The following is a 20467-nucleotide window of genomic DNA, read 5'->3' as shown; positions in this document are numbered from 1 at the left end:
TCCCCCCCCTAGACAAAGTGCTTCGCACGCCACTGAAAGAACAAGCTATATAGGATTACAAAAATGTAAGTGGTTAATGTTATTGTGTACAAGCTTATAAATTAATGCTACAAGATCCATATTAGCTATTCATACCCTTTAAATTTTGCGGCAATTTCAATTAAAATTAATTGGCTAAATAGCAGCCCCAGACTGTGATAATTTTTTAAAATCTTACAAATAAAAATTTTGACAAGAGTGTAAATTAGTGCTAAATATGGATATTGAATATACGTGGATATTATAACAGGGATAAAATATTTATCTATTTAGGTCAGTTCGTTCATCCAGTGCAGTGCAGTGGAGGAAAGGGGATGGGGTAAATGGGAGGGATGGTGAGGGTCGATTCTTTATCCCGCTGAGAGTTTCTTTTTTATAAGAGTACATGAAAATCTGGTGTAAGAACCAAGTAATAATATATATCCATTGTGCTTAAATTCATTTAAAATGTATTGGTATTCCTTTCTCTAGATGAGTTGGCAACTAAAAATCTAGAATTTTCTGCGTCTTTTTATGCGACTAATTTCTCCCTGATTCAGCGACATCAACTCTTCTTACCTTGCGGCTCATCTTGAAATTTTTCAAAATTAGCATTTTCACCTAATTTCTATGTTATATTTTTTTTATTGTAATCTAGTAAAAAGTAGTTTAAAGCACCATAGTTTAGCTATTTGATGTTAGATACACAAATTTTAGCGTTAAAAACGTAATTTTCAATGAAAATCAAAAGTAGCGTCGTGTCTGGAAAAATATGTTGGCATCTCCGACCCCACGGCTCTAATGCGTAGTAACAAAATTTTTCCTTGCAATCTGTCTGTGTGTCTGTCACTCCGTGTGTGTGTTAGTTAGTTTGAGTGTGCGTCGTAATAATAGCAGTTTTCCCCCTCATCATCCGAATCAATCAGAAAAATTGTGTTTTTCAGCGTTTTTAATCAACGGTTTTTTGGATTACACCGTTTGACCGTTGTTGAGACGTTGTGTTAACGGGTTCGGTGCCGCCGATTCACCGTGATTTTGTGACTGTCACTGCCCGGTTTCACAGATTGGACCCTATAAATTGCTTTTTACTAAGGTGAACTTTTTTATTTGTTTTTAACAGTGTTGTTATTATTTTAGGTGTATATTTTAAAAATTGATTTCATTTTTGCTTTAATTTATTAATTAACAAGGATGACAACTATAGCGAAGCTTAAAAAAATCATAATTGGACAAACGGACAAAGTATAAAAGCATGACCGATGGATTAAATAACAGCCAAGAAAATCATATTTTCCCGACAGGGTTACTGACTGACTGACTGTATCATACAAAGTGAAATTATAGAGTAGCTTCGTTACCAATAATTCATTTCTGTAATTTTTATAAATTGTCACGTACATTGGTGGATTTACGCATTACACTTTTTCAATCCTTTGTAAAATAGCTTAAAGCCACCCTTGAACTTGATTATTAAGTTAACATTAATAGCCCGAAACTGTAATAGGACCTTTGAAATGCCGAGGTCACAAAAATGGCCTTAAACCATCTGGGACATGCGTGAAGCTTCCCTTTAAATGTTAACTCTTTCATCTAGTTAAGTTTAGTAGTTTTCGAAATTTAAAGCTTTACATCATAAAATCTTTATATTTTTAAGTTTTGATGAAAACCAATATTTATCTATTGTTTTAGGTGTAATAAAGAGTTAAGTAGCTCCGTGAGCGTGTAAACCAGAGGTGACGCGAGACAACATCCCTCTCAATACTCTGCTCAGTCGGACGCGTGAAGACAACAAACAGACAATCAAAATAAACTAAAGCATTAGCAAAGATTAAGCACTGTTAAAACAGGAAAGATTTGGATAAATAAAATATTTTGATAATTTCTTCTTAATTTTGCTGTCATAATGGACTATAAATTGATGTAGGTACATAACCCCTCAATTATAAGAAACAAAATTACCCATTTTGTAGGTTGAAACTGTTGGGGGAGAGCTCAAAAATAAGGGATACTTATAAAAAAAGAGTGTGCTTTATAAAGTGGTTTAAAACTAAGATATTATGAAATACAATTATTTTGATTATCCATATCTCGGCAGGGCTTAATAAAACCAGTACCTGCCTAAATCAAGAGCTCTAGAAGTTTCACCAACTGCCCTCAAGCCCCGCGCTATAAAGACAACCAGCTCAAACATGATGGAAGTAGAGAAATCCGGTGGCGTCAGCGAAAAGTTCACCAACAATGTAAGTAAAATGATGCAGTGGTACCCAACGTTTTACAACCCCGTTATATTATTCATGGCTGTCAAACTTTGGTTACTTTAATTGAATTATGATTGATTAGTTCCAAATCAAATTTTTAATCGTTAATTTTTTAGAAAGAGTAGTTTTGTTTTTCGTTATTATGGATTAACATTAATTTATCGTCCATTGTCTATTCTCTTAGGATCCCTGAAATAATACGACACTTTTTGCTATACAAAATTTGGGTAGGTTTGCATTGTCTAACCCCACTTCCAATTTAAAAATTTCTAAAAAGAATTTGGTGGGGGATTGATATTTCTGTTTGTAGTACCTTCCCCGAATATAAACCTGCCATATAACTATCAAAAGTATCACTGTAAAGTAGAACCACATCGGTTAGGCGGTTACCGAGGCCTGAAACTACAGACAGACATACATCCTGTTAATTTATTTAATGATTAATGTATTACTTTAGGTTGATGCTGAAGACCTCGGCGATACTGAAGACTTGGACCTGGAGAAGGAGGAGGGCGAGGACCAAGTGAAGGCAGGATATGCATTACAAGCTTGTGTTACGGCTAGCCAGTGGGTAGATGCAATAAGTTGTGACAAGGCTAGCCAGTTCACTGCAGTATAAGCATCTTAAGAAAATGTTCAACTTGGAAGATTTTACGGCTTCTTTTACTATTAATCAGACTAGCCTCTTAGGGCGGGGTAGGTCAGGTAAATTGCCTTAAACCATTCTAAACATATATAAAAAAGCTTTCCTAAAAATTGCAAGAAATAAAGACCTACATTTCCGAGATCTTAAGCTTCAAACAAAAGATCTTACTACTATCTATAATACAAAGTAGAACGATGTCTGTCCGTCTGTCTGTCCGTCTGTCCGTCTGTCCGTCTGAAGCTTAAGATCTCGGTAACCACTGAACCGATTGGATTCTACTCTTCAGGGTATATACCTATCGGTCCTGTGGTGGTTTTAAGCTATTTTCTTGGGGGGTGGGACACCCCCAACCCCCCCAAAAATGAAAATTTACCCCCCCCCCAAAAAATACTCCTGGTGCTGCTGGTGCAGCTGGTGCTGCTGGTGCAGGTGGTGCAGCTGGTGCTGCTGGTGCTGGTGCAGAAAATTATTTTTTTTCTTGGGGCAAAGCCCCTAGAGGCTAGGGGCGAAGCCGCTAGTCTGTAATACAAAGTAAAACGATGTCTTATCTGTTTGTCTGTGTGTCTGTTTGTTTGTAGCGAAGGATCTCGCTAACCGCTGAACCGATTGGGTTCTCCTTTACAGGGTAGCTTCTCATAGGTCCCGGGAAGGTTTATAACTATTTTCTTGGGGGGTGGGACACCCCCAACCCCCCCAAAAAATTTAAAATACCCCCTCATAAAAAAATACCCCTCCCCCAAAGGAAATTTTTTTTTTAGATTTATTTTTTAAAATCTAAAATACGAAAAATTGGTTTGATCAAACCTCTTGAAGCAAAGCCCCTAGAGGCTAGGGGCGAAGCCGCTAGTATAATATATAATGGTATATAGAAAAAGTTTAAAAATATATGCGTATGTTATAACAAAACAATTTTGTAATGCATTATGATCCATCAGGATGCTGCTGCACCTTCCATTCCTGGTATGCCAGGTACTAATATTTCACCGCTTAAATCTTTTTCGTTTTTGTGAAGGGTGTCTAGTGAAAATTTTTGTGTGTGTAGCAATAGTATCTTAGTTTTTGTCTAAGTACCTATTCTTAACAGAAAAATAAGACTTTGGATTGGGTTTGTATAGTAGGGGGTGATTAAAAGTACCAAAGAATATAACTCTTAGGTTAGGTATGCATTAAGATTTTCATCCATTTTCTTCAGAGATTGGCATAAAACATCTTTAAGTTCAATCATTACAGTGCTTTTTTTTTGGAAAATACATGAATTTATTACTCTTAAGGTCGACCTGTGAAAAGAGCCAAACGAAGCAACAAGTCCCACTCATTCTCTGAGGATAACGGGCAGCAGGCAGGCCTGCAGCTCAAGGCCGGCGTTCTCTCCAACAGGACGAGCAAGAACAGCAGACGGCCAAGGGGTGCGGGAAGAGGCCTGCCTAAGAAAAATGGCGGCGGTGGAAAGGTGCGTTAGGTTTCGTTTTTTTGTTACTTAGTAAGATACAATTTGATTTATATTCAAAATGGATTTAAATGGAATTGGCATTAGACTATAAAAGTTTTAAAGATTTTTATCAATATAATAGATTTGAAATCTGCATAAAATTTTAAGGATTTTTTATAAAATTCGTTTTTTATATATAATTCTTTATTTAAAGGCGCAAATACGATTTAAGTTAATAAATTTTGACCAATAGGATAGCTGGATTGGAAACTACCTACGCTCTAATTGGTTGAATGATGTACGTCACTTAAGCTTCTCCAATCAGAGCGCAGATAGTTTTCAATCCACCAATCACAGATCTCAAAATTATTTAACTTAATTTGTATTTGCGCCTTTAAATAAAGAATTATATAAAAAACTAATTTTATAAAAAATCCTTAAAATTTTATGTAGATTTCAAATCTATTATATTGATTAAAAATATTTCCAACTTTTATAGTCTAATTGGCATAGTTAATATTCCTTCAAAGGGAAAATAATTTATAGCATTGGTAAAAAAGGTGAATTGAACATTTATTGTTGAAAATAATTATGTTTTTTTAGGGAACCTGGGGTCGCCTTGGAGACGAGTTGAACCTCCCATGGGTGGACAAAAATGATCCCAACTACGATTCTGATGAAGAATTTAAGGTTAGTGTTGTGTTCTAGGACTTAATGGTAAAGGTTTATAATGTCTTAGTGATCTCATGTATTTTTTATAGGGATAAGATACAACAATTTATTGTATTGAATTTTATTGAAAAGAAAAATATTCTGGAGATTTCTAGGGGTGGAGTGTTTTTTTTCTAGGGGCGATTTTATTTTATAAGCTTTAATTGAATACCAACACCGATGTTGTAATCATAGTTTTTATCTTAGGAGAAGGAAGAAAGAAAAGTGATCTCATTGAAGCCAGTTGTTCCAGAAATGTCGGAAGAGGACGTCAGGAAAAAAGTTCTACCAATTAAAAATCTCTACATAAATAGAGGGGGGAGGGAGGGGATACATTGATTCGTCAAATGGAGTATTCGGGTTCTTAGACAACTAGTGTACACTTTACTTTAAAGTCAGCTTGCGACTGAACCCCCCCCCCCCCCTCCCCCCCCTAGCTGCAAATCTGTATTTGAAGGGTATTGGAGGGATAGAAAAATATAGCCTAAAACCCCAATATATAGCTTCCTTGATTTTGAGGATTCTCGTTTAAACTTACTGCATACTGGAATTGAAGCAACTACATAATACTACAAGTAAAGAAATAAATGCGTATACTCGACAATTTGAATACGAAAGTCTTCAGTTTGTAAATAAACGTATTTGGTTTATGATTGGATTTCCAATGTCTATATTAGGAATGCTTAATATTCAATGCCATTAAATTACAATGTTGTTCATTTATTGATAGCTAGCTGCTGCGCCCCTAGCATCTAGAGTCTCTGTATTTGAATAAGAAAGGAATTATAGGAAAATAGCCTAAAACTATCCCAAGACTTTAATCTACAAAAATAAAAAGCCTAATCTATCCTGGGACCAATGTAAAACTTTTCTAAAATGGAGAACTCAATCGGTTTAGTAGTTATCAGTATCTTAAGCCACAGACTGAAAAACCTTCCTATTTATATAATACTAGCGGCTTCGCCCCCTAGAGGCCTCTAGGGGCACTTGAGGAGGGAGAAGTTGAAGCCAAAAACACAATATTTTCAATTTTGAATTTTTTAAAGTAAAAAAATTGGGTGGGGGGGAGGGTGTTTGGTACCCTTCCCCAAAATAATTATAAACCTTCCCGGGACCTACCCTGTTAAGGAGAACCAGATCGGTACAGCGGTTTTCGAGATTGTAATCACTTAGAAAATATACAGAAAACTTTACTTAAAACGCACATTGTTTCGATACTTTATACCTATGGACACAATTAGCCCAGTTGTGGATCTTAAATTCCTAAATTGTTTATTTCCGTCGTGAAGAAAATATGCTTTGCTTTCTCTAATTTTCAATTACGATCTTTCTTTATATTTAAACAATAAACAAGGATGACAACATCCATAAGTAGCGAAGCACTAAAAATTCATGAAATTTTATGTAGGAAATCTTTAATAACAGCTAATAAAATTGCATTTCTTCAATAGTGTTACAGACGTACTGACGGCCAGACAAGGCAAATTATAGAGTAGCTTCGCTACCTACTAATAACTAGATTATTTTGTAAACTGAATTTAATCGAATCCAACGGAATTAAGTTATTTAAGAAAGTAAGGGAAATGTACTATTAAATAAAATTATAAAGAAAAATATCATATATATATTGGACAACTTTGATTTATTAAGTGCAGATAGTCAATAATTTATGATATGTGAAAACTTTTTTTTTTATATATAATAATGAACTAACCAATCAAAATTATATAAAGTCCCCCAAAGTTGCTATGCCAACAAATAAGAGAACGTTATTTTAAAACTTTGGGGACTAATTTTTGCTTCGCTGCATATTTATTTGTTTATTTATTAATACTTAATTGACACAAATATTGCATGATTATCTCTAAAGATAACTATATTTATTTTTCGATTTTTTATCTAAAATAGAAAAAAAACTACGTAATATTTTCCTGTTTTGAAATGGGTAAAAAACAACAGAAGAATAGTATAACAAGGACAAATATGTTCATATGAACAGCAGTATTCTAAAAAGTGGTATTCATTAATAGGGTGTGTAAATCTTAGTTTTAAATAAAATCTTTACTACAAATAAATTGTGCCTTTTAAGATGCCACGACATTTCCCTTTTTTAATACATTGCCCCTGGCGGCATCTATGAGTGCAATAATTTTTTTTCTCTTAGAAGGGTTGGGCCAACATTCCCCCTGAAAACCAAGAATACATTCCATTAGAACATAAAGAATCTTACGAGAGAACCATATCGGCCCAGTGTATAAAAATAGACACTTGAACATCCTACCACTTTTTTTTATAAAGCAAAGTACCTATTGGAATTGAACATTTACAAACCTAAAAATTTCACAGTGAAAACTAAATTTGAGATTTTTAATTGGAACTGATTTGACCTTAGGAAACTGGTGGAACCATTGGTACTGGAATATTTTGCTAATGGTGATTATGACGAGGTGAGTGTACTGTACGTATAGAAATTTTATTTTTATTAATCAGGGAGCCAAAGGTTTAAGACAATGGCCGATAAATTGATGTACATTCCCAAAAATACATAAAATTACCCCTTTTTTAGATCATAATTAGTGCTTGTAACGTTTCAATGTTTAGACACTAAACTTTATGAACCAACCAATCAAAATTCATAAGTTCCCCAAAGTTGTTGATCCAGCAAATAAGAAAATGTTGTTATAAAACTTTGGGGACTAGTTCAATAAACAGCCAAATGACCTCTCCCTCCCTGGATATCAATACAGAAACAATAACATGTATCTAGGGATTAAAAGGGATAAGACAATGGACGATAATAGCTGTACAGTAAAACTTGAACTCCAATTTTTAGAAATAAATTATGCCTTGTGTATATTTTAATGATATCTTAATCTTTAGAAGTTTGGACACTGCTAGTTTGAACCAATCAATCAGGATTAAATTAGAGGGGGGAGGCGGATGTGCCACTTTTTGAAACGAAAAGTAAAACGCGCATGAGCTCAGCCCATAAAAGAGTTACAGCTGTAAGATTCGGCACAGCAATTGCTTTTGTGGAGAACAATATGAAACTGTGAAGAAACGGCGGCGAAACCGCCGCTCCCGCCGAAAACTGCCGTTTCCCGCCGAAATTTTTTTTGCCTTTTCTCGCCATAATAGACAATTTTCAATCATCTGAGAAAAACTTATTTAAAAAAAAAATTCCCTTACATTTTCACTTTACATTTGTAAGATTTTACACTTGCATTTTTTTAAAAATATTGACATTTTAGAGCTGTAACTTTTTTATTGGCTGAGATCATGCGCGTTTTACTTTTCGTTTCAAAAAGTGGCACATCCGCCTCCCCCCTTTTATTAAAGTTTTAAGTCAACGAATGAACCCGCAAGCTTAAAAAACTTTGGGTACAAGTATGATTAGGCCATTGTCCCCTCTCCCCCATGGAATAAAGTCATATTATTCCTAAAAGTGTGCTTTATCGTCAGAGGAATCTATTTATTTTAAAAATCAAGTATACAAAAAAAATCTTAGAAGCTTATAAAATAATGCTTTATACTCAATATCACAGTAGGTAATTTTTATACAAAATTTGTAACCGATTGGACGATATTAACATGATTTTAATATTAAGGTTATCTACAGTATTGAGGAGGTGTTGGCAAACCTTGGCGCCCGCCGTTGGATGGTTGTCAGCATTGCCATTGAACTATCCATGGATCATAAACCCAGCCATAGGTAGGCAGATAGTCAGGGATTTTAGGGGATAAGACAATGGAGATAAATGGAATTAGGGATGGCAATATGTCAATTTTTTTTTTGGACCGGATTCGGATTCTTACAAGAATCCGTCAAAAAAATTCCCGCGGATTCCGGATTCTTATTTTTGGCGGATTCCTGATTCGGATTCCGGATTCTAGCAATATTTTAAAAGGCTTTCTTTTAATTAAAAATTTAAGTGCTACATATGTTCTAAAAATTAATGTTCTTGGTGTTCTCTATAATTCACTTCCGAGAATCGAACCAGATTTTAAAAGATTACATATATAATGATGATAATCTTTGCCTTCAAAAAGGGGGGGAGTTGAAAGAAAAAACTCAAGACGCTAATTTTAGCCTACCAATTCAGAATCCGAATCTGCTATTAAAAAACGGATTCCGGATTCGGATTCCAAAATAAACCAAAAATTGGGCGGATTCCTGATTCGGATACGGATTACCAACCCTATTACGTACATTACTAATGATTACAATAAGAATTACCCCTTCTCTGAATTGAAATCATAATTTGTAATGTTGAAGAGCCAACAAATATTAGGTACAACGCAGCTTATACCAATAACGAAATTAATTCAGAAAAAATCACGAAACCGATACGTGTTTTTCAGCTGTCGCTAGGGGGGCAACACATCGTAAAATTGACGACCTCTCCATTTGCCCCCCAAATATTATTTTAGATTTATTTCACTTGTCGGTTATACCTTATTCCTGAGAAATTCTCGTTTCCCATAGCGTTACGGACTGACGGAGTAGCTACCCTACTAAAAAATATAAATTTAACCTATTGGCAAAAAAATTAAATGCTCCTATTACTAATCAAAATTTATAAAAATTCAATTACTATTATTATTTATTTTATTAAGCTGGAATTAACCTGTTAAAATTGCAGTTGTTATGCCAAAATAAGATAACACTTGAAATTTGGATCGTAACAAGAATATCAATATAAGTTCTAAAGAAGGCCTGCTAAGAATTTAGTTTTATCGCATCGTATTATAGACAGCTTTCTGCGGTTACTAAAATATAAGATAAAAACCAGTTTTGTTCGTTCCGAGGTGCCGAAGGCCCGTGGTAACAAAACTGGTATGAATGTTATGATTTTTTACTTTATTATTCGTGGAAAATTGTCGGTAATACGATGCTGTACATGATTTTTCAGTATGGCTGATAATCTTTTCTATCACAGCGGAAACAAATTCTTCATTAATCAACACGTAAAGACGTATAAACAATACATGCTTTAAAAATGCTTTAATCCCTTCTGAATAAGGGGGGAGATGGGATAGAGTAGATTTCAGAGTAGCTTTACACACAAAATATTCCAAACTCAAATAGCAGGAAATCGTCCAATGAAAATTGTTCAGAAATTGTTGACTAAACACAATTTTTATCAAAACACTTGCAGAAAATCTTTTTATTTTTAACACAATTTTTAATTCTTGAATAGCAAGGCGACTTATAATTTACTTAAAATAAAATTATGTTTATATTGGCCTAATGACTACCTATTCAAGTAAGACAAATTAAAAAATAAAATGATTCTTAACTCCTAGGACAAAGCCTTAACTCCCTGTTTACGCATTTGTCAACCCCTTCCCCCCCCCCCCCCTTTATAAATATTAACTATCACCCCTGAGCTGGATCTTTAAATCATTTTTGATTTTAGTAGTGAGCCAGATCGGGGTGAGCCAACTTTCCACCAATGAGAGCACAGCATTTTATGAAATGCCGCGCTGTGATTGGCTGAAATTCGGCTCACCACTAAAATGATTTAAAGATCCAGCTTTGCATCCTTTTACTTAAATATAGGAATTGCTTATTAAATAATTTAAAAACTTGCTTGCTCTGCTAGTTAATGTGTCCATCCTTGTTTTGTTTTTAAACGGATACAAAGCTATTTTGTTTGGGCGTGATTGAATTTTAATTTATGTTTATACATAATAGCGAACAAGAAACATTTCAAACTTCGTTATTAAATGTTGAAAGTCTTCTTAAAGTGGCATAGCGACTCTGCAAGAAAGCCATGTTTGTCCGTCTGTCCTTATTTTTACTTTCGACCCATAACAGTTATTTATCACATCGTATTATAGACAGCTTTCCTTGGATATAAAAATGAAAAAAAAATTAAGATTAAAACCCGAGAGCATAAGCTAACAAAAGTAGTATTAATATAATGATATTTATTTTAATATTCGTGGAAAATTGTCTAATACGATGCTATTATCTATACATGATTATTTCAATATGACTGGGTGGGAACCGGTTCTAATCCAAAGGATATTCTGATTCAAAGCCATACTGAAATAACATTTCCTATTTTCTAATTCACCTAAAGAGCTTAGCTATTTGTAAAGAATCGTCACTTTTAAAGGAACATTTACTGAAATTGATTACATAAGTTAAAAATCATGCATGGTGATGGGATTGGTCAATGACAATTTTTATCATCTACAACCCTTTCTCCCCTCCCTAGATAATTACCAGCAATTGTCCTTTGAATTTAGTCCATAAATATTGGAGGAATATTGATTTTATTGCCTATTGTCCCATCCCTGGGGAGAGTAAGACAAAAGTTGCAAGAATATCAGAGTTGTTGTTGTCTAATAATGTTTATTTAAAACAGCAACAAAATTATAATAGTAAGTAGGTGGATGATGGTCTAGTAAGGGGGAGGTAATTTTCTAGTAAATTCCGTAAAGGTGTGTGTGCTATAAGGCCTAAAAATAGTAGTAGAACGATAAGGTGCTCCCTATTGTTCTATTCAATAGGGAATACAAATATATAGAGCACCTTATCGTTCTACTACTATTTTTAGGCCTTATATCACACACACCTTTACGGAATTTACTAGAAAATGACCTCCCCCTTTATCAAAAACGAATGGAATAAGAGGTCTTAAATAGTCCCGGTTAAAAGTCCTATATCATTATCCAATTTTCCGCTGGATTATAACCGGTTCTGAGTCATACGAAAAGTCATGCATCGTATTACAGACAATTTTCTACGAACAATACAATGCACAATCATAATGATAATACCAATTTTGTTAGCCCGGGCCACCGGCCCCTTAAGGGCTAATAGAACTGGAATTAATCTTGGAATTTCTAAATTTCCAGTTAATTTTATAAATTGAAATAAAAATATTTTTTGCTCTTGAGTAAAAACATATTTCTTACACTTATATAACTGTAAGAAAGACTGTTGTATAATTCAACTTAACATATTGATTTAACCCTTTTTTTTACATTGAAAAAAAATAAGTAAAAAAAATATTTTTTTTTTAACAGTGGAGCTACTCTATAGGTAAAACAAAAAATTTTTGATTTCTTATGGGATGGTGGTGGTACCCACCCTCAAAATGGTTAAAAACCTTCCCAGGATCTATGAGAAGCTACCCTGTAAAAGATAATCATTTCGCGAGATCCTTCGGTACAAACATAGAAACACACAGACAAACTGACATCCTGTTACTTAAGTATAAGGATGTATGTAGAAAAGACGTGAATATTATGAAAGGGAAAAAAGTTGTCGTCAATTTAGGTTGCTAATTCCCCTGTGATTTATTGGTCAGTTCGTTTATCCAGTAGGGGGGGATTAGGTCGTTGTTTTATTTCACTACAATGTTTCCTTTATTGAGAGTACATGAAAATATGGTGTAAGATATCCAAGTAATAATAAATCCATTATTTTTGTCCTTATATCGTTTGCAGTTATTTTAATACATTAACTTATCTGTTATATAATATTTTTGTAATTAAGCTTTTTATATGAAATCATGATTATTACGATAATTCTTTAAGTTTTAAAACTTGATAATTACCTAAGTATCTAGGAAGAAAACTGTGTTTAACCTTTTAACTAAAAAAAATAAAAAATAATGTTAAATAAGTTAGTGCGTCGTGTATATCTTAAGGTTTTTCATATTCTCTATTACTTCATTAAATAAATCATAAAGTTATCTTTTTTTTTAAGTTGCACATTGCGTAGGTAAAGTTAGAAAAATAACAAGGAAATTAGGATATTTTTTTTCTCTAAAATATTTTTCTCGGGGCTTAAACCCAGGGATGCGGAGCCGGAGCCGTCGAAGCCGCCATATTTTTGTGGAGCTAGAGTCGTTATTTTCGTTAAATAACGGCTCCGAGTAAGCTAAGAAAAAAGATCAATTATAATTTGGTAACTCTGTTGTGTCGTGTACAAATGCACCTTTTTAAAGTTTTTCAGGCTTATTTTTTTCAAAAGGCCGTTTTTTCAGAGACAGCTCTGCGGAGCCGCACCAAAAATGAAACGGCTCCGCATTCCTGCTTAAATCAATCGAAAATAATCTTTGATTACTTTCCTTGAATGGAAACAAATATTTTTGTCTTGGGGCCATGGAGGGAGGGGTTATTATACTTTAAATTGTACTAGAGAGATGACCTCACAGCTAGTATCAGAGTTGTACCTGGCTAGAGTGAGCTAGAGATATTATACTTGAAATATTATGACTATTTTTAGAGAGATGACCTCACAGCTAGTATCAGAGTTGTACCTGGGTAGTGAGCTAGAGATATTATACTTGTAATATTATGACTATATTTAGAGAGATGACCTCACAGCTAGTATCAGAGTTGTACCTGGGTAGTGAGCTAGAGATATTATACTTGTAATATTATGACTATATTTAGAGAGATGACCTCACAGCTAGTATCAGAGTTGTACCTGGGTAGTGAGCTAGAGATATTATACTTGTAATATTATGACTATATTTAGAGAGATGACCTCACAGCTAGTATCAGAGTTGTACCTGGGTAGTGAGCTAGAGATATTATACTTGTAATATTATGACTATATTTAGAGAGATGACCTCACAGCTAGTATCAGAGTTGTACCTGGGTATAGTGAGCTAGAGATATTATACTTGTAATATTATGAATATATTTAGAGAGATGACCTCACAGCTAGTATCAGAGTTGTACCTGGCTAGTGAGCTAGAGATATTATACTTGTAATATTATGAATATATTTAGAGAGATGACCTCACAGCTAGTATCAGAGTTGTACCTGGGTAGTGAGCTAGAGATATTATACTTGTAATATTATGACTATATTTAGAGAGATGACCTCACAGCTAGTATCAGAGTTGTACCTGAAAGTGGTGAGCCAGAGGGATATTGGCAAGGCGCTCGACTATCTGCTTAAGCAGGTTAGCAATATGATTATGCATTACTAGCGGATACGCCCCTAGAGGCCTTTAGGGGCATATGAGGATGGTAGGGTTTTTTTTTTAGACGCGATTTCTTGGGAGTGTGGTTGTAGCCTACCCTGAACCTATGAGAAGCTAAATTGTAAAGGAGAACCATAGCGGTTCAGCGGTAGCGAGATCCTTCGGTACAGACAACAGACAAATATTTTGTTACTTTTGGATAAGGATTACATAGTTGCTTTAAGTCTGCGTTATGGGATTTTTTTTCGATATTCTAAAATAGATATGAATTTTTATATTTTTAATTTCTGATAATTGCAGATTGACGACCTCGAGCTTGATACCCCCGAGGCTCCGACTATTATTGGCAATTTTATTGCCAGGGCCATTGCCGATGATTGTATACCACCAAAATTCCTGCACTCATACAAGGTAAATAAATAGAATTTACATAAATTGTAAGTGGGGGAGATGAGTGATCTATCAATTTCCTAAAAACTAAGGCTAGTTACCAAAGGCATAATCAAACGAATTATTCTCTAGTGAAAGATTCGTTCATTGTTCTAACTTATTAATTTTTAAAGTAATTGTACGCCAAAAGAAACAGAAAAGGAATTAAATAATTTTTAAAAGCGAAGCTTTTCTATAATTAGGGTCGGTCCGTCCGTACGTCCGTAACGGATAGCTTTTTCGTTAATTTTGGCATGTTAGAATTGTCCTATCGAATTCAAATTTTGCATGGTGATTCCTTTAGTAGTAAGGTACGATTTAGAAAGCGTAGCAACTCTATAATCATCACCAAAATGTCCGTATGTCCATTTTAAACATGTTGATTTTTTTACTTTTTTAACAACAAATTTTTATGTGATCTAATCATCCGATTTATCTGATTTTTATTATTTAAATTCCTAGGACAACAAAGTATAATTTAATAAGCGAAGCAACTCTATAATCAAGTCCTAAAAATGTAAGTATGTCCATAAACATTATCCTGAATCAAGCAGTTTTTCAACAAATTTACTTACAATTTTGCTTTGACTCTTATACATTTATATTATGATTATTAAGTGTTAATGTCCGATTGTCCTACCGTTTCAGTGCTTCGCTTTTATGGATGTTGTCATCCTTGTTATTTACATATCTACGGATAACTGTATTAATTGATAGTATATGCTTTAGTTTTGAAGATGACCAATTTTTTCAGGGGCATGTGGAGAGCGCCGAGGCGCGCAAAGCGCTGTGCCGCGCAGAGAATCTTTTGAGCATGAAGCACGGCATGGTCCGTCTGGACAATGTGTGGGGGGTGGGGGGAAGCACCCGGCCCGTCAAGTACCTTGTGAAGCAGATACAGCTCCTTCTTCAGGAGTTCCTCTGCAGCTGTGATATTAATGAGGTACACCTAGTCAGGGATACAAAGGGATAAGATAAATAATGACAGAAAAATATGATAAAACACAAAATTCCCCTTTTTGTAGAATACAAATAGTGGTTGTAATGTTTGGACACTAAACTAAGTGAACAAATTAATCAAAATTCTTTAAAAGTCTCATTCGGAAGTCTGTATAGGGACCTTATATATTATTACTATAGTATACCTACAGAATTGGTTAGGCATGATTCAAATAAACATTTAGATATTGATTATTAAACTGATTTTCAGGCTACTCGTTGTTTGACTGAGCTAGAAGTGCCTCACTTCCACCACGAGCTGGTCTACGAGGCCATCATCATGGTCATCGAGAGCATGCACGAGAAGACGGAGGAGGCCATGTGCAAGCTGCTCCAGGCTCTCTTCAGAACCTTTGTCATCACTATTGACCAGGTAAATAGCAGAGATCTAAAGCGATAAGACAATGGCCGATAAATTGATGTAAATCCCCATTTAAGATACACTGAATTACGACTTCTGTAGATTAAATCTAGTGGTTGAAACGTTTGAAGTTTGAACACTCAACTTTATAAATCAACCAATCCAAAGTTGTTAAGCCAACGAAAAAGAAAATGGTATTATAAAACTTTAGGGACCAGTCAAATAAACAGCCCATTGTCCCCCCCCCCCCCCCCCCCAACACCCCCACTCTCTCTGGGTGTTAAGTCAGGTACTTAGATAGTGGTAAACAAAGTTACCCTTACATGATTACTTGGAAAATTTAAACACAAATCACAGTGACCTTCAGGGATAGGACAATGGAAGAAAAATTGATCAACAAAAAGGCCCCCACTGTAGATGAAAATATTTGTCTCCAAACTTTAAGCTCGCAAACCAATAATGATATGCAATTAGAAAATCTTTCCAATGTCTCGTCCCTCCCATATAACTGATAAAATTGTGTGTAGATGAGAGAGGGATTCCAGCGTGTGTACGACGAGATGCCAGAAATATTCCTGGATGTTCCAGCGGCCTACACCATTCTGGAGAGATGGGTCATCAGATGCAGACAGTCAGGTATGATAGTGTTGCATCACAGACAAGACCATATAACCGACGGACGCACTCAGTCATAGCTCAGTGGTTACGCACTGAGTTACGGTGGTGAGAGTTCGAGTTCAAGTCCTTATGTGGCAACTCGAATTTCTCAGTCGTTATACATTCACGCAGCTTCCCCTGGTTGTGTAAGAAGGGAGATTATTGAGTGGTTTGGATACTTAATAGTCAAGTACATAACATCTGTACAACCCTTATCCCAAGCTCCTCTGCGGAGAGTGTCATTCATTACGGTGACTTAATTTGGGACACCTGCCATACTCGGCGAGGGTGAGGTAATAACGAGTAGCTCCCTTGAGACAGCGGGTCAAGTCATAATGTACTTGAGCGTGGATCTTGAGCTGGCCCTAGTGGCTATACAAAAGTGTCTCGTCCTCTCCATGACTACTTAGGTCCAAACACTAAGAAACAATGGCTACACACACACACAGTGTTAAAATGAAAAAGAGAAGAAAATATTCAACTAAATAAAAAATATTGTAGGAATCCATTGCCATTTATTGAATATACTGCTAATTTAAAAAAAAAACATTGGGTTTTTATAACCTACCAGAAACCAATAAATAAAACAGGGTTTAGGTTTTTATGTTGGGTTATGGGTTAACAACCCTGAAAAAATATGGGATATTTACTTATATTTTAATCAACCCCCTCCTTGGAATTATGGAAAATATACACCCCTGTTGGGATGAAAATTAATTTAATTTAAAGCTATTTATAGAAATAGATGATGACAATTTAATTCTTTTAGGCATTATCAACGACGACATTGTGCGCAAGATGCCATCACGCGGCCGCAAGCGCTTCGTCTCCGAGGGCGATGGCGGCCTCGTCAAGGAACCAAACTACTGGTAAACACTGCCTCCCCCCTCCTTCCCTCCTCCCACAGCTTGTGAAGTTAAAAAACACCTAAATCCGCCAACACATCACCTACTAAGATGCCGTGTAATGCACACAGCTTGGTCCGCAAGTAGATCAGAAAGAAAGAAAAAACATTTTTGACATACAAACCAATATTTTGGTGTATCTTTACCCTATTCATTTGATTTGCCTGATATGTTTTTGTAAGATGATAAAAAGTAGGTACCAAAAAAATGAAACACAATTTTATGATAACATCTTTTAATATTTTGTTGTTTCTAAATATAAATATATCATTAGATCAGCTTAGAGCTAGATTAATGTTTTTTTTTATCATTTTATAAGAAATAATCATGAAATAAACCAGTTAATTATGATGTTATGAAAACCAGTTTAAAAAAAAGTCTATTCTACTTGTAGATAGGTACAGCTGTTATTATTTATATCTCAAAAGTTTTTGAAAAATGTATTTTTTTGTTAATTGCAGAATTTAAAGATTTCCAAAAAAGAGAATTTTTAAAACAATGTTTTAATTTTCAAGCAAAAATTGATAAAAATAATTTTTTCTTCCAAATGTTACCTATGTTGCAGTATTTAAAAAATAAACCAAAAAAGTAAAAAAAAACATAAAAAGCAAATTTTTACTTAATTTTTAACTAAAGCTTATTGTTAAAAAGATAAATTTCAGTTATATTTTTATATAGATTCATAATCACCAAAAAAAAGTTTTAAAATTATCAAATAATTTAAATAAAAAAAAGATTCTATCAGTTATGAAAGTTTTATCGTGTGCCTGTTATGTACCACTTTCAAATAGACAAAAAAAATTATGAATCAGATGATTTTTGGCTCAATTCACAGCTTAATTTTTTTTATATTTTGTCTTATTTGTCCAGTGAAAGATTTTTAAACTTTAATCACAGCAACAAAAAAAAACATAGAACAAATGTGTAAGAGTGTCAGAGATGGCATAAAAAAAACGTGGTTTAAATCAAGTGGTTTAAACTAAAATAAAAGCTTTAAAAACCAAAAAAAAACAAGGTTGGATGGTTAAAATGTTTTTTTAAAAATATATACCTAAAGGCCTATCTTTCCAGTTATATCTTTTCATAACGTAAAAAATACAGTAAATAACTGTCAGTCAGGGTTGTCAAATCGGGCGGGCGGTTTTGGGCTGCCCTTTTTCGGGTCCTTTTGGGCAGATTTGGGCACCTCCGTTTCGGGGGGGGGGGAGAAAAAGGGGGGAGGGGTGAAAAAAGAGAGGGGGGCAGGCCTATAATTTAGATATTATTAAAAAAAACAAAAAAAACTGGTTTTTATCAAAACAAAAAAAAAAAAAATCTGGTTTAAACCAAAAAAAAAAAACTGGTTTTATCTTTTAAAAAAAACCTGTTTTTTTTCCATCTCTGAAGAGTGTCATTGTGAAGATTTAACCACATATTCTGCAAAGATTCATATTTTCCCCTGCTGCATAACATTTAATTTTCCCTCATTCTCCCCACCCTCTATTTAAAATTTTATTTCCCATAATTTAAAGGGATTTTGTGTCTAGATGAGAAGACAATTTTCAATTTTTTTTTATATCAGTAGGTATTTTCAGTTCACTACTTTTTTTCTACCTATTATTCACCCACCCCCACCCCCTCCCCCCTTAGCTGAGGATTCAATGCAGAATAAAACCCCTGAACCACAAGAATACATGAATCGACCACTCTCATATTTGTTTTGTGCCAAATATGGACCATATTTTATTTTACGATGCAAAAATTGTCGCAAATTTGTTGGTTGTTTAATTTTGGTAAAATGTATGAAAACCTCGTTTTTAACCCTCTCGCCATCAAAGGGTTAAATAAATAATACCGAGGTTTCGTGAATGTTGTAATAATTTCCATGTGATTTTATTTTCCCTCCATTTTTGAGTATAAAAAAAGTTTTATTATTATTATCTTGTGCATATTTGCTTGTTATATAAAGTTATGTATTATTTTTATACTTTTTTTCAAAGTCAATTGTCGATAAATTATAATTTTCCTTCTGTGTTTACAGGGGTTAGAAAAAGTTTTCTGAAAGATAATTATCAATATGGCCGGTTAAATTGCTTTTCTTGTCGACTTTGAAAGTTTAATTATCCTTATTTTAAATTATCTAAATTTCATACCACTTAATATACGATATAACTAATAGCTATATAGCGCATACAGACAGCTTTCCGCGGATATTAAAATTTAATTTTATAAGATTTATATCAGTTTTGTTAGCTCAGAGAAGTCAAAGACCCGGGCTAACTAAACTGGTGTTAAGTTTATATTTTTACTTTAATGTTCGTCGAAAATTGTCTGTAATACGATGCTATACATGAGTTTTCAGCATAACTGAGCACTTGTATCTAAGCCAAACTGGAAATTTTTTTTTTCTTTCTAATTATTTTTCAGAGAACTTTTGTTAACCCTGTATATTTCTGTGTCATTCACTCGCATTAATATGAATAAGCCTGGGCAATTGATAAATTAAAAATATTATTTTCATGCAGCTATTCAAAATTATTTTTATTATTATGTTGTTGAAAAAAATGATACCTTTGTCTTTTTCTAATCTTAAGAATAAAGTTTTTATTAAAAATTGATGTTTTTAATGTTTTACCCATATGAGCACTTGAAATCGACCATTCCACATTTTTAATTTTAGGTTTTGTTAAATTTTGTGGGACAATTTGTCTAGAAGGAATTTTGCATGGGAGGGTGGTGGTACCTCCAAAATAACTATAAACTTTTCCAGGGTCTATGAAGAACTAAACTGTACACGCGCACAGATAGAGATCCGAAAATTTTTTATATAAGGATGAAAATAGAAATGTAAAAAAATTAACAAAACAAATTGAGACAGTCATAACAAGTGTAGAATGTGAGCGTGACATTAGGCTGTTTATTACACAAGTCTAGATTTATACCAACGGTTACTTATTCGTCGGCTCAACGATTCAAAGGACTTTGATTGGTTAGTTCAATAGTTATTTGATCAAACGTTTTTTTGATAAAGAAAAATAAAAATTTTAAAATCAATCAAAGCAAATTTGTTTGGATTATATGTCATGCTTATGGATATATTATTTCTCGTATTCATTCG

At 34.0% G+C, this 20467-nt stretch overlaps 1 protein-coding gene and 1 long non-coding RNA gene across 2 annotated transcripts; both read left to right on the top strand.

Moving 5' to 3' along the window:
* Positions 1-800: 800 nt before the first annotated feature.
* Positions 801-17562, top strand: Pdcd4 (Programmed cell death 4). Its single transcript, XM_080168781.1, has 16 exons — positions 801-1111; positions 1708-1866; positions 2115-2258; positions 2734-2805; positions 3858-3891; positions 4194-4372; positions 4955-5041; positions 5270-5341; positions 7459-7509; positions 8671-8774; positions 13908-13998; positions 14320-14430; positions 15203-15391; positions 15659-15820; positions 16336-16444; positions 17235-17562. The coding sequence occupies exons 3-16, from the start codon at positions 2208-2210 to the stop codon at positions 17336-17338; spliced, it is 1416 nt and encodes a 471-aa protein (XP_080024907.1). The 5' UTR covers positions 801-1111; positions 1708-1866; positions 2115-2207; the 3' UTR covers positions 17339-17562.
* A 1080-nt stretch (positions 17563-18642) lies between these two features.
* LOC145325818 (uncharacterized) lies at positions 18643-19963 on the top strand. Its single transcript, XR_013881601.1, has 2 exons — positions 18643-19392; positions 19777-19963. It is a non-coding gene; the product is annotated as an uncharacterized LOC145325818 (long non-coding RNA).
* Positions 19964-20467: the final 504 nt, after the last annotated feature.

This window comes from Acartia tonsa, chromosome 8, assembly GCF_053477335.1.
Source record: "Acartia tonsa isolate MP-2025a chromosome 8, ASM5347733v1, whole genome shotgun sequence".
Lineage (NCBI taxonomy): Eukaryota > Metazoa > Arthropoda > Copepoda > Calanoida > Acartiidae > Acartia > Acartia tonsa.
Note: the sequence above shows the minus strand (reverse complement) of the source record. Positions and strands in the feature narration are given on the sequence as shown.